The 14,222-nt window shown below is 36.5% G+C and overlaps 1 protein-coding gene across 2 annotated transcripts in view; it reads left to right on the forward strand.

Annotated features, from left to right (window-relative positions):
- The first annotated feature begins 6,490 nt into the window (after positions 1–6,490).
- The window catches only part of DIP2 (disco-interacting protein 2), a 234,904-nt gene continuing 227,172 nt past the window's right edge, over positions 6,491–14,222 (forward strand). The window contains exon 1 of one of the 2 annotated variants that reach the window (XM_089232966.1): positions 6,491–7,005. In XM_089232966.1, coding sequence (XP_089089092.1) covers positions 6,921–7,005 — 85 coding nt within the window. In that variant the 5' untranslated portion in view covers positions 6,491–6,920. The remainder of the gene's footprint in view (positions 7,006–14,222) is intronic. The other variant, XM_089232964.1, reaches the window with a different exon arrangement.

The following is a 14,222-nucleotide window of genomic DNA, read 5'->3' on the forward strand; positions in this document are numbered from 1 at the left end:
AAGAAGCGATGTGTGATTGTTTCAATTTTCATTGAAAAAATCATGCAATATCGCATAATATAGCGGTGCACTTCCGAAATGTGCAAGTGGGCATCATGGAATGGTCCGGGGGGGGGGGGAGGCCAGTTGAAGCTATTTGTTTTGTATAGGATCCTATGGGGTGGCTTGCGTTGAAAAGGGGGCGATAAGAAAAAAAAATTTAAAGGGGGCGATGGAACAAGAAAGTTTGGAAGACTATGCATACAGGAATGTCCTCACAAGATTCATCGAAAGACTGGTAATTTGTAGAGATGATTACAAGGAAGACAATTCATCTCTGGCCATACGGAGACTCGAACCCCGGACGAATGCTCTACCAACTAAGCTATGGAAATAGATAGGATATTTCAACCTTGGAGCGTATATATATATGTTGATAGGCTCTGTACATGGACGGCGGCATCAATCAACTAATAGCTCGTGAATGACATAGGCCACCAGATGGCCACATGTATATAGAAATGTCCTTTCCACTTGTTAATACGAGATTCATCGAAAGACTGGTTATTTGTGAAGATGATGATTACAAGGAAAAAATTCATCTCTGCCCCCACGGGGACTCGAACCGCGGTCTCTCGTTTGCCGGACGAGAGCTCTACCAACTAAGTTATGGAAACATATGGAATATTTCAACCTCGGAGCTTATATATATGTTGAAAGGCTCCGTACATGGACGGCGGCAGCAATAAACTAATAGCTCTAATAGCAACCAGACTTTCGATGAATCTTATATTAACAAATGGAGAGGACATTTCTATATACATGTGGCCATCTGGTGGCCTGTCATTCACGAGCTATTAGTCGTCGATGTACGGAGGCTTTCAACATATATATACGCTCCAAGGTTGAAATATTCTATCTGTTTCCATAGCTTAGTTGGTAGAGCAGTCGTCTGGCAAACGAGAGACCGGGGTTCTCGAGTCCCCGGGGGGGGGGCTGTGATGAATTTTCTTCCTTGTAATCATCATCCCCACAAATAACCAGTCTTTTGATGAATCTTGGACTATGCCCTAGTCTAGTGATGAGAAAACTACGGTCCGTCTTAGATTTTAAAGTAATAGTATAAAAATTTTCTATTTCAGTGCTTCAGAATAATTCCTTTACGGGGATGTTTCATGTTTTTTCATATGCAAAACATAACTGTGAGAACGCGAATGGAAATAGATTAAAACAAATTTTGCATATGCAAAGAATGGAACACACCCTAATACGCATAAAATGTTTAAAATATACTTATTTATTTTTACAGTTGCAAAGGGTTCATCATGTCCCATTTGCAACGAAACCGTGGCAGTCTTTAAAGAATATAGCATATCCCACTTCACTTGTAAGCACAAAAATTTCAATTGTGAATCCGTGTCAGAATGCGTATGTCCGGTTACCAGATTTTTTTATTTTTGTTTTTGGCCCTCCCCTAAAAAAGTTTGCCTATCACTGCCCTAGTCACAGTGGGGGCTGACCAAATTTTCTCGACAAAAATACAGAAATTATAGGGCTCGAAATACGGAAGTTGCCAGTTATCGCCAAAAATGAAGCTAATGGTTTGTAAAGTTTCCATTTGTTACTAAAATCACCAAAAAATCACTTTTCGCGGGAAAAGAAACGCTACTGAAAATTTGCAGTGAAAAAAAATTGAGGTAGGCTGTATCATAGACACGGCCACAAGTTTTGACGTAAATACGTTCTTTGTGCCTTAAATCGCGTGATAGCTAATACCATAATTAAATTGGTATCATCAGATTTGTCTTTGGAACTTTGGAATAGTGTTAACAGACAATACCAATGTCGCCCATATGCGTTGCGAACCTCTCGAGATATAGCGTGATACGATTTCGTTACGGAAACGGGCCGCTAGCCTGGTGCCCATACCGGAAGAGGTATTAAAACCAGAGTGGTATTATTTTATTTGTCTTAAGAATACCTATCAGACAAAGCCGCTTGAACCTCTACACGTCTAGAGATATAGTGTAAAAAAATTTCATTACGAAAGCTGGCCGCAAGCCTAGTGCTCAGACCAGAAGAGGTATTAAAACCAGAGAGTGGCTTTTTAATACCTATTCTGGTCTGGTATTTAGAGTGGCTATCATTGGATTTGTCTAAAAAATGACTATCAGACGATACCACTACGGCTTCTATTTGCATTGAGAACCTCTCGAGATATAGCGTAAAACAATTTTGTTACGAAAGCGGAACGCAAATGCTTGGTGTCCAGACCAGAAGAGGTATTAAAACCAGAGTGGTACCATTAGATTTGCCTTAGCGAGACATCAAAAGCGATGATATATAGCCTACTGTACTGAATACTTCTTGAGATATGAGCGTTTAAATTATTTCGTCACTCGACTTTTTTACGAATACACACAGCATCGTCAGATGATTTAAAATACAAGTACAAATAGTACAAACACAACAGACAAAATGCCCAACGAGGTGGCTAAAAAAAGATGCCCATAAATAATATGGATGTCGAATATATATTTAAACTGTATCAAAAGTACAGCAACCCATAAGAGCAATAAAAACCAAAAATTATGATAAAATATAAAGATACTGCCCATAAAAAATCATGGTTGTCAAATATATGACGTAAGACGTCAACTCTTTCTCTCTTCAAAAGACATCAAGCTACGTCAAAAAGTTTAACATGACAAATACGTCAGATGAGGGTTAAAAATTCGAAGACAGAAAGGAGGACGTCCACATCTTTGGTGATGTCATTTTTTTTCAATTTCTACAACAGATGGCTCACTATACTAACAAAAACACGGCCACTTTTTCCCAACTAAAACAGAACCGCTAGAACAGGGCAAAAACAAAAAAAGGAACAAATACTAATTTTTCTCTCTACGCTCATAATGAATTATTCCAACTTTCTGGCCAGTTTTATCGCTTTGCAGCATTCGCCTGGAGCCTGGCGAGATTTTCTTTGGCCCAGAACCTTGTCTTTTGTTAGATTTATTGTAATTTCTGATAGTTAGCATCGCTTTGTGAAGGGGGGGGGGATGTTCCACGAAGCCAAGCCACCTGCTAATTTGAAGCTGACCACCGAATCTCGGCAGTACTATCCCAGCCGGCTTGTGGGGGGGGGGGGGGATGCCAGAGGCATTTTGGAATTTTCGTCGAGCAAAGACATTTATTACCTTTCTCCGAGTCTCTCAACTCTCTTCCAACACACAAAAAAATGCTCATGTCAATGAAGAGATATATTCGGCATATACAGTCGGCCTTCGGTGTTCATGGATTTCATATTCGATGTCTCTTTGACATTTTTTTTTGGAAAACATCGTTGAGGTAATAATTCTCGTATCGGATAAAAATACAAGTTGTATGTGTTGAATAAACGTTTAAAAAATCCCTCTCTTAAAGGTTTTCTGGTGCTTCTGAAAATATTATTTTTAAATGTTCTGCATTGTTTAAAGTGAAAACTTGCAATTAAAATTCAAATATTGACAAAGGTCAGCTTCATTGCTGTGGTTCTCCATTATTACGGCATCGATGAGTCTACGTCAAATATATCAAGAAATAAGAATGTAAAATTCGATAAGCCATTGCTGTAACTACACCTGCTACTACATTCCCGGATCCCCATGGCTCTCATGTAGAAAGTGCTGTTTTTCCGTGGGTGTGATAAAAAAAAAGCTATCCAAGTTATGTATTGCATAACTTGCACACTATAGCCGTCATGATTTAATTTGCAAATTCTGAGAATTAGGAGACTAATTCATTTTGAGCAACATTGCAAAGGCTTCGTAACTTTAAATCGGCAAGGGATTTTTTCCATGAAATAAACGTTTTTCACGTACGTTTTTCACGTGGTACATTTTTCACGTGAAGAAAAATTGGGAAAGGAAGCCTTGCTACTATACTATAATAAATTGACTGGAATTTAAAAGAAACGACACTAACAGACATTATGTTGTTCTTTCAAGGAAGCATCACCTTGAGTCTCACTGGATCCCTCCTCCCCTTCTACTTCTTTCACACAAAGCAGATGCTGTAAAAATGAAATGCCTAAGGAACAAAATTCTAGGTTTTGGGTTATTCGCGGTCACCCTTGGAACGTAACCCCCGCGAATACGGAGAGATGACTGTATGTTTCAGAGTGAAAAAAATTTCCCCAATAAAGGAAATAATAATTCCGGAAACCTGAAAACGCGGAAAAATGGTGAATTTTAAGAAACGTGGAAGGACGCTTTAAATGACATCAAAAAGGGGGACGTCTCGTAACCCCATGTCAGATGAATATTCATATTTACAGTCACAATTGTTATCTTTCTAATTATTAGTTGAAAAACAAATTTTAATCCATGATTTCAATGAAGAATTCAAATGGGCTTCATTGAAAATAAGTGGAAAAACGGGACATTTTGGAAAATATGTCCCGAAATTTCCGTCAAATACGGGTCGTATGGTCTTGGTAGGAGACAGTGAAAATCCGAATATTTGATCATAATGCTGCCATCTCTCATCGTGTCAGACAACTAGAAATTTTCTAATCAGTAACAGATGGCAGCAGTGATACAATTAATCATTTATTACTTTGTCCAAGGAATTTTTCCAGTCAATGGCAGCAAGAGTTTCACGCGCATAAAAACAAAAAGAATAATTTAATGAAAGTAATTGACAGAAGACTAATCAAATTAAAATTCGTTTTTGTTCTCTTTTTTTTTCAATGGTTTCACATTTACTTCGTTTTCTCCCACGAATTAATGTTCACGAAAAAAATTCTTTGAATGTTTAAATTTCAAATTACAGTCCATACCGCTTAATGTTATACCGTACTTAAGCAGTGTTTCTCAACCGCCGGGCCACGGCCCGTGAACTGTTTCATTTTTACATATTTATTTCACATTAGTCGTGTGTATGACCGGGCTTCCACTCACAAAAACGAACCGGGCCGTGTGATTCTAAAGGTTGCAACCTTTAGAAGCCCACGGCCCGGTTGGTTTATCCTTGGTCGGTTGGTTGGTCGTGGAAGCCACGACCCTTTTTACTCCGGTGGTTCTCAATTGAGGGCCACTGGACTAAAGGGTTTCTGGTAACAATAACCGAATGATAAACCGATAAAATAATGATAACGGGACCCAAAAAAAGTCCCGTTTGCAAGTCAGGTGACCATATATCTCGTTTAGTTGAACGGGACACCTCTTTTTCTTTCATACATTATTAATTGCAAAATGTTGAATCGCTCCATTTTTAAAAAATCCTATTCTGACACGGAACTTTGAACTTCTTTCCTTTGTACTAAAATCCTACATTTTCGTTGTTCATCTGTTGTGAGGCAGTAGAATAGAACTGTCTCTGTATGTCACGAATTACGACATTTTTTCAATATACAATATGCTTCATAGATCCCGTGAGAAAGTCTCTCTGAAAAAGAAATTGGAATCTGGTTAACTGATCAAGAACTGAAGAAAAGGGGTTTTTTTTCGTCATACATTTGTCTCCACTTTGGGAAGATCATCGCAAAACCAGTTCCATACCCTATGTACGTAGATCACAGTGAATACTACGGTCCTATTACGGAGTACGGAAATGTTTGTTAACAATGGGAGGAGGGGGAGAGAACACATTCTAGGCTCTTACATAGTATTTGCAGCCTAATACGTATCTACCTCCCCATTAGCGGACAAAATTTTTGGTCCCATGGGCAGTGCCGTAACTAGCCATTTTTGCGCCCTGTGCAAGAATTTGCATTTACCCATTCTGGGCCCCCTTTCCAAGTCGGTCCTGTGCGGGTGCACCTGTTGCAGCTGCCTAGTTACGGCACTGCCCACGGGTGTCCGTTATCGACAAGTTCTACTGAAACATTATCCGAAGTGCCGATTGACTAATTTTTTGCCATGTTATGATATTAGTCCGTCCCATAGGTGGAGATAGACATGAAAGGCTGGAGGGGGGAGAGACATGATGACAGGGGCGTAGCCAGAAATTTCGTTCGGGGGGGGGACCACTTTCATTTCGGGGGGGGGGGGAACCAAAGTGACAGAACAATGGATTTGGCCATCTTTTTCCCTTTTTTCGGTCATTTTCTCACATTTCGGGGGGGGGGGACCAGACCCCCAAGTCCCCCCCCCCTGGCTACGCCCTTGCATGATGAGATGCCAATTCATATATATGCATGTATATCTCCGTCATTGACGCTGAGGGATGCATGTCTCCTCATATCTCTGGTTCTCCGCCCATGGTCCGCTCCGTTCTTTGCAAAAATGATAACAACACCCCCAACGATAACATTATCAGTGATTTCGTCGACTATATAACCGAAAACAAAAAAAACCCGAATAAATTAAATGATAAATTTGAGCAATGTAGGAATTTATTTTTCAAAAGATAAATAGGTGTAAAGAAGATTTTTGTCAAATCGTTAATTAATCGATCTCTCAACCGATGTCCTAACTGTGTGATGACCCTCAAGCCCAGCAACTGTGACTGGCTAGCGATGTAGGAAGCAGTTGCTTGTGTTATTTGCTCCTTCATCAGATGATGATTGGAAACAAAAGCATTTGTTCAATCGTGACGATATGAACAAGTATTTTTATGATTTGTTTCCGATGTTGCCTAGTGATGAACTTGTTTCATTCTAAAGACGTTTGTTGCAGTAAATCATTTTGATTTTTGGGCGTAGACTTCGAAGTGATAGTTAACATAAAAAAAAAAAAAAAATTGCCGCATATATTCGTTTTCAGTTTTATAAATTAATCAACTTGATATAAATATTACTTCGATAAGAAGTTGATTCAGTGAACATTGAAAACATTCTATGTTCCCGATGATGCGAGTTTGTTTTACCGAGTGGATCTAAACATTAGACAAGTGTTTTGATGCACGTACTCTAAAGATAAACAAACTGGTATAAGCTATTTGCTTGAGAAACAGAAATGACAGAACAGGATATTGACTTCGAAAGCTTGCCGGATGATGTTAAAGATAAATTAGCCGAGTTGGAACTAGAACTCTCTGAAGGTGAGTTTTAGTACACAATTTATCAACTTGAAAGTTTTATCAAGTTTAGATCTAGTAAGGGTCAGACTTAAGCAGGTAGGAAAGGTGCAATCATCCCGGTCCGCAATATATCAGGGACCGTAAAACTGGACTATATTGCATTGACTACCTATAATACTTTATGATAACCGCTTTAAAAAAGCCAGACCTTCTATTGATCTATGGTGAAAAATAACATACCTATATACTCTCATGTATCAGCGGACCCCCCTCACTTCAGGACCACCAAAACCACAATGAATTGAAGACCTGTGTATAAGCCGACACCAGTTCAAAGCCTTGTGAACCCACCAGCACACTAGGGCAATGTAGTCTTTCATAAAGGCACCATTTTTTATTGTTTCTTTATCTTTGGAACTCATCCATTTGGTCCATAAATTCCTTGAATAATCTTTAAAAGGTATTGTTGAGAGCATCAACAAGCCTTTTAATCAAAGGGTGTAAAATCTAGACAATAATCCACCGGGTATCTGATTTTTTTACTTTGGCTTTAACATCGTCCGTTCTGTGGGGGTTTGAACATAGCTACATAAATCATTCTACTGATTAGTAATGTATCTATAGCTACAAAAATTACTGGACTGATTTAATGACATAGTCTAAAGTAGTCTGATGACATTTAAGTTGTCCAATCGTGAATTTTCAAGCTAGCCGTGCGGAGGCGATGTAGCTATATGATTTGGTGAAGTGGGATCAATATTTTCTCTTCAAAAACTGACACGTGTACAAGCCGACCCCTTCTCCAAATTAAGGAACAAATGTTTAAACGAAAAAACTCTGTTTATTCACAAGTATATACGGTATATTGATTTATTAACAGACACATTTGGTAGGGAATCTCTCACAATGTTGAATGGGACCTTGATTTTTGACAGGACCCGAGACTGAGACTTAGCAGGCTCCCAAATTGAATTTCAGTGAATGTATAGTACAAAAATTACTTAGTTTTTTACCTCTGGGCCTAATTCCAATCACATCTTCTTTGTAATATTGAAGAGGGCAGCAAAACTCTTTTCACACAGGGCCTCTAAATAACTGAATCTGGTCCTGAATCTAGTGAATTCCTATACATTAGGGATGGGACTAATTGTGATTTGGCCAAATATCAATTTCTTAAAATTCACAATTGTAGATAAAATTGGTATTTTTAATTGAAAATAAAATTGAGATAATTTCATATGATTGATAATGAATTTTAATTATGCAATTTATTATTTAAATAAATATTAAAAAAATAGTAATTGAAAGATTTTTATTGCCATGATACTGAAAATCAAAACATGAAATATTGTACTTTAATATTACTTACATGTAGTTACATTACTTAATGTAGTTTTTAAAATTAGTTTGTTTTGCTTAGATTTACACAGATATTCAGCCAAAGGGCAGAATATTCGTCCTATCTCTTATATACCTAGAATGATTCTCACTTCAGTCATGGTTTCCAAAAGTGCTTTCTTCTCATCTCTTACTAATCAGATTTATAAATAGATATTAATGAGTATTTCTATATATATAGGGGTTTTTTTTTGGGTGTAATAGGGTAGAGAAACGTTTCCACTGTTCATAAAAAAAGTAGGAATGATTGGATGCCAAGCAGAGATGAAGATGAGTTATAGATAGGAAATTCACATGCTTTTGCTGGGATCGAACCACAGGCCCTCTGCTTTAACCACAAAGGCGTGAATTTTATTTCTGGAACCTATTTTAATCTCCGCTTGGTATCCATGAATGGGGATTACATCGTATTAGATGCACAAAGAGATTATCAGAAAAATTTTGACCTTGCAAAATCAATTGTGACAATGTTGGTAGTATTACAACGGTGAATGTGTTCTAAAATCTATGGGAAGGTCAGTGTGGCCCCCTTCTGTCTTTCAAATACAAATACAAGGCCACAGCAATCAAAATGCCAGACGAGGTGGCTGAGAAAAAGATGCCCATAACAAACATGGATGTCATATATTTCTAAAATACAGCAACCCTCAATTAAGAATGCAATTACAAAAACTAGAAACAACATAAAGGTATATCCGCTCATATTTTCATTGGAAAAGGTCTTGAAATTTCTAAGCATTTGGTTTATTCTTACTTGACATATGGGAGCAGAAAAAGGGTCAGAGAGAAAGGGGTCAACAGACAACAAGGTCACAGAGACCCTGTCTATCTTTCTAGTGTTCCATAGTTCCATCAGCCAGAAGCACAGAAATAATAATTAAGAAAACATTGAGGGACTGAAAATAGCCATTCCTCCCATATAGCCTATATGGAACTCAAGCTCATACGCAGAATAGTGTGTTGCATTGTGTATTTATCAATTATTGGAGGGGCTCTGCCCCCTCACAAAGTTTATTGGTGTCTCAGATAGCCTCGGCGCCCAGGTTCCAGTGCCTATGCCCCCAGCCCTTCATGTCTTATCTGTTCTGCAATGCTTATGAGTATCTAAGCAAATTTACTTTAATGATCAAAATTCAGGGCTTGAGAAGTCCTAGATATAATCCCCAAAGTAGAATGTTTAGCACTGTTCTGCGAAGAGCCCTCAGCTGACTGGAAATGTTCTGCGGTAAAAATCCCCATACATGTAATAATGTTTTTTTGCACTTTTTCTTAAAATTCTTTCAAATTGTTCTGCAGTAGCGCTAATTGTTCTGCGACGTACGTCACAGATTTTGGCACATTCTGCTTTGGGGGATATAATGGTGACTAAAAAAAAGGCATTGGTGTCTAAAATTTTTTACATGGAATTACTAAAATTGTAATCCAAGACATTATATACCTTTTGAAGATTTTTTCAGTGTGTCCTATATAAAATTTTGTCTCATATCCTCAAACTCTAATTTAGTAATCATGTATTTTGAGTTTTCAGTGCCAATTAGAGTACTTTAGTCACCACAGTGGCCTAGCAACTGGTATTTGTCAAGCCCTCTTTTACTCTAGCACAGCGGTTCTCAACTGGTGCTTCGTGTGAACTGCGCTCATCCACAGAAATTATGTACCAGAAAGGGCTCAGCGAGTCAAAAAATGTTGAGAACCGCTGCTCTAGGGCAGTGTTTCTCAACTGCTGGGCCCTGACATCATTCATACCGGGATGCGAATGATCAGTTGTTTCATTTTTCCTCATTCATTTTCCATTAGTCTTTTGTTTGACTGGGCCTTTCACTCACAAACATGAATGAAACCGGGCCGCAGGCTTGCCAAGGTTGAGAATCACTGCTCTAGAGCACAGTTTCCCGAACTATTTTTTCCCATTACCCCCTTCAGAAATTTCTTTCTCCCATCATCCCCCAACTCAAGCAAACCCATAGGATCCTATGTTATACTCGTGTAGCTTCTATCGTCCTCCCCCCCCCCCCCGGACTATTCCATTGCCTATATATATACCGGGAGCGATATTGCCCACTTTGGGAAACACTGCTTCAGAGTATAAAAAAAGTTAGGTTCTAATATATGAACTTAATCCTTTGATTGACAAGCATTGAAAAATATCCATAGGAGAAAAATTTTGAGGGGTTATGTTAAGTAAATGACGTACCCGAATGCTATTTCATGACAAAAAAATTGTAGTCAGTATTTGAAAAAATATGGGATTTTGTACTTCAGGGAACTAACTGTATTTATGTGATTTACATACATTTGGACAGTTTAAAAATGTAATTTATTGTAATTATTGTGCCAACTCACTTTTCTATCATTGTTGAAGAATGCACACCAATAGGAGACATGTACCTTTGAGCCATTCTGCTGGTGATTATAGTAACTTCATGAACAGCTCACAAGTAAAAATCTAGTTTTTAGGAGTTGCTTAGACATGAATGCTGAAGTAAGCTCAAAATATACAATGCCTTTAGTTGAAAAATATATGAAACTCTACTGCTTGATAGCAACACAGCCAAATAAAGGGTTAAGTTAAGTTCAAAATTTGTGCCACCAACTGCGATTATGACTGTCTTTTACTACTACTAATTAGAAATTTGAGGTGAGAATATTCTCCAGAGAATACTCTTGGTGAACAAGAATATTCTGAGAATATTCTCCTGGATGTAAAAATTGGAGTATAATCGAGAATATTCATTTTTCTTTTAAATAATTCAACATTTTTTTACTAATTTTGTTTATATTGTGAAATATAAATCAGTTTTCATTGCCTGAAACACTGAAACATTTACAACAAAACAATTTTTGGCATAATCACTGCCCCCCCCCCCCAAATGACAACTTTAGTTTGAGAATATTCTCAAGGTCATGATGAGAGGTTACAAAAGTTTGGTTATAAAGATTTTAGAAACCTTTAGATTAAAACCTTAAAAAATTATTTTAAAATTAGATAAATTTTCAGAAATAAGTTCACAACAAAAGAAATTAAATCAAAGTTAATTGATGAAGGAGAAGCTATTCTTATATAATCACCTTCATTCTAAGATACAGAACTGTTGTTTTCTTCAATGCACATACACTTAAATTCTGTATCACTCACATTTCTTTAAAAGTTGTGCAATTCAGCCCTGTTGGTTTAATTTTCTTGCTTTTAAACTTTAATATTGTGTTGTGGTCTACAAACTTCAATATACCCATCTTCTTGACGGGAAGAGAGACGGGGACAGAGAATATTCTTTCGAAGGACTATTATAAATTACTATAATAATTTATAATTATAAATTTATCAAAAATAATAATTATTCTCAAGTTATTTATCGAGATTATTATAATACATGTTATTATATATATTCTTGATAATACTCTGTGGAAAGATTTCGGTAACTGAAGAATATTCTCATCGAGGAGAATATTCGAGAATATTCTCTGGAACGACTATTATTAATAACTTCAGAATAATTATTTTCTATAAGAATATTCCCCAGTAATTTATGAAAGTATTCCTTCCAGAGAATATTCTCAAGGATATTGTATGTAACTATATTATAAATAACAGGAGAATATTCTTATCAAGAACTTTCAAGTTATTTATAATAGTAGTCTTACCAGAGAATATTCTCCTCGATGAGAATATTCTCAAGAATATTCTCCGAAAGATTATTCTCGAGAATTTTACATCTCTACTACTACTAATAATAATTTGTGTAGGCCGGAGCCCCAGAATTTGTGCAGATAATTACATTACAAATAGTACATAGTTTCAAGGCAACATCGAAAGAGAAGAAAAAAGCAAAAAAAAATTACAAAGGTGAATGCAAGAAGAAACATTAATATTAAACCAAGTGTTACAAATGGCCTGGAGTGGGGGGCGGGGTTATTTTATAAAATAAATAAAGACACTGACTGTGAGCTAATTAAAAAAAAAACTTGCATGCAATAATGACAAATATGTATTTAAAAAAAACAATATATTACATATCAACAGTGAGAAAAGCTAAAAGTATTCAAAGTATTTACAAAAAAAAAAAAAACCAATTAAAAGTATTAGAAAAAAAGTTATAGATCGCCTGCTCTCTCCAATATTTTCAGTTTATTAGAGAAAGATCAAGGTTTCAAGTCGAGTTAAGAAGTTCTAAGAATCCAATGATCTCTTATGTGGTTCATTTTCCATTATATTCGCGTCGATTTGATGCTCTACAACTGGGATATTCAACATTTTTTCTTACCTTGTATTTTTTACTGAAATAGATTCAGTATTTTCCAGATTTTAAAACTAGGAGTGGTAAAATTTTTTTAATGGATCTACATGTCCCACATGTCTACTTGCTACAGATGGACCCAATGGGCACTTCTTCGGGGCTCATGGAGTAGTTTAAGTGTTACAGATGTCTCTAAATGTTGTTGTGGAAATTAGTTACAGTTGTCGTAACAAAACCCTATAGGGGCACAGCATTATACAAGTGCCTACAGAATACCTATTCTACATTTTTCATCAAAGTTTTGGGGGTTTACATTTCAAAATATATAATTTATTTTAACTGTCGATTATTATCATACAGTGATGTGCCTTTGTATCTCTGTGTATACAAAGCTGTTAAGCAAATATCTTTCATATTGATATAACTTATTTTAAATATTTAATAACAAATTTACCTTGAAGTTTTCAAGTTTATCTTCCAAGGTGAAAAACAAACATTTCAGGAATTAAATAATGATCAGTAAAAACAGAAACCTTGGCTTTTTATTTCAATGAATGTGGTTAAAGATGTATCTCAAGCATGGCCCCCACAAGGGGTGGGCTGACAAGGCTCCAGCCCTGGGGCCCGGGGTGATTTTAATCATTTTTTTGTTTTTCACGCTATAAATTCATCATAAAGGGGGGCCCCCGTAAAAGATCCTAGCCTAGGGGCCCTGCTTCAGGATGGGGGGGGGGGCCATGATCTCAAGTTGTAAAATTTATTACTGGAGCTCCATGAACAACTTCCCATTATGATAATTAGTCAAGGCTAATCACAATTTTTTTATGTTCATACTTGAATAATGGTGAAAGAAAATATATTTTGAGATGAAAAAAATACTTGTTTCGCAAACCACCACTACACTGGTAAAAATAGACAGGATAATGAATTCAAGTTAATTCAAATAGGCCTAATAATGCTAAATTTGTCATTAATTGGAGAACCCCCCCTCTTTTGCAGACACCGGCAGGATAAAAAAAAATTCATCTGTAAAATATGGGTTACATTAATCAGGGGTTTGAAATGCTTACTTTTATTATACAAGGGAAATTATTTGGCTGTAAAAGAGGGGTCACCGTTAAGAGGGGTTTTACTGTATATACTGAAACACATCTCTATAGATCACATATGAACGAAAATAATTTAAAAAAGTAATTCTGAAATTTATGTATCAAAGTTTGGAAAGTATAGTAATGCAATTTATAAGGAATATGTAAGCAATAATACTAGAATACATACAGGTGTGGAAATTTAATTAGGAAACAAAGAAGAGATATGTGAAGTACAGATCCATATTTCTTAGTCTATATTATTTGATTGCCCAGTAATCAGAATAAGGATAGGACGAATAGTTGTTTGGCAGAATACCGAATATTCGGTTGCCGTATATCAATTTTTTTTCAAATTCCTCACAATTATAAATACAATTAGTATTTTTAATTTAGATACACAATATTTTCTGTTTTTCCATCTGGTGTGTAGATGTACAAATTTTTGGGTTCACCAACAGGCGACGAAAAGCTGTCCGTGAGAAATACAGGGCTCAAGTAAGTTGATACCTGCCAC

This window comes from Pholcus phalangioides, unplaced genomic scaffold (assembly GCF_987345545.1).
Source record: "Pholcus phalangioides strain wild (caught in Gottingen) unplaced genomic scaffold, Ppha-v1.0 ptg000007l_1, whole genome shotgun sequence".
NCBI classification, from domain to species: domain Eukaryota; kingdom Metazoa; phylum Arthropoda; class Arachnida; order Araneae; family Pholcidae; genus Pholcus; species Pholcus phalangioides.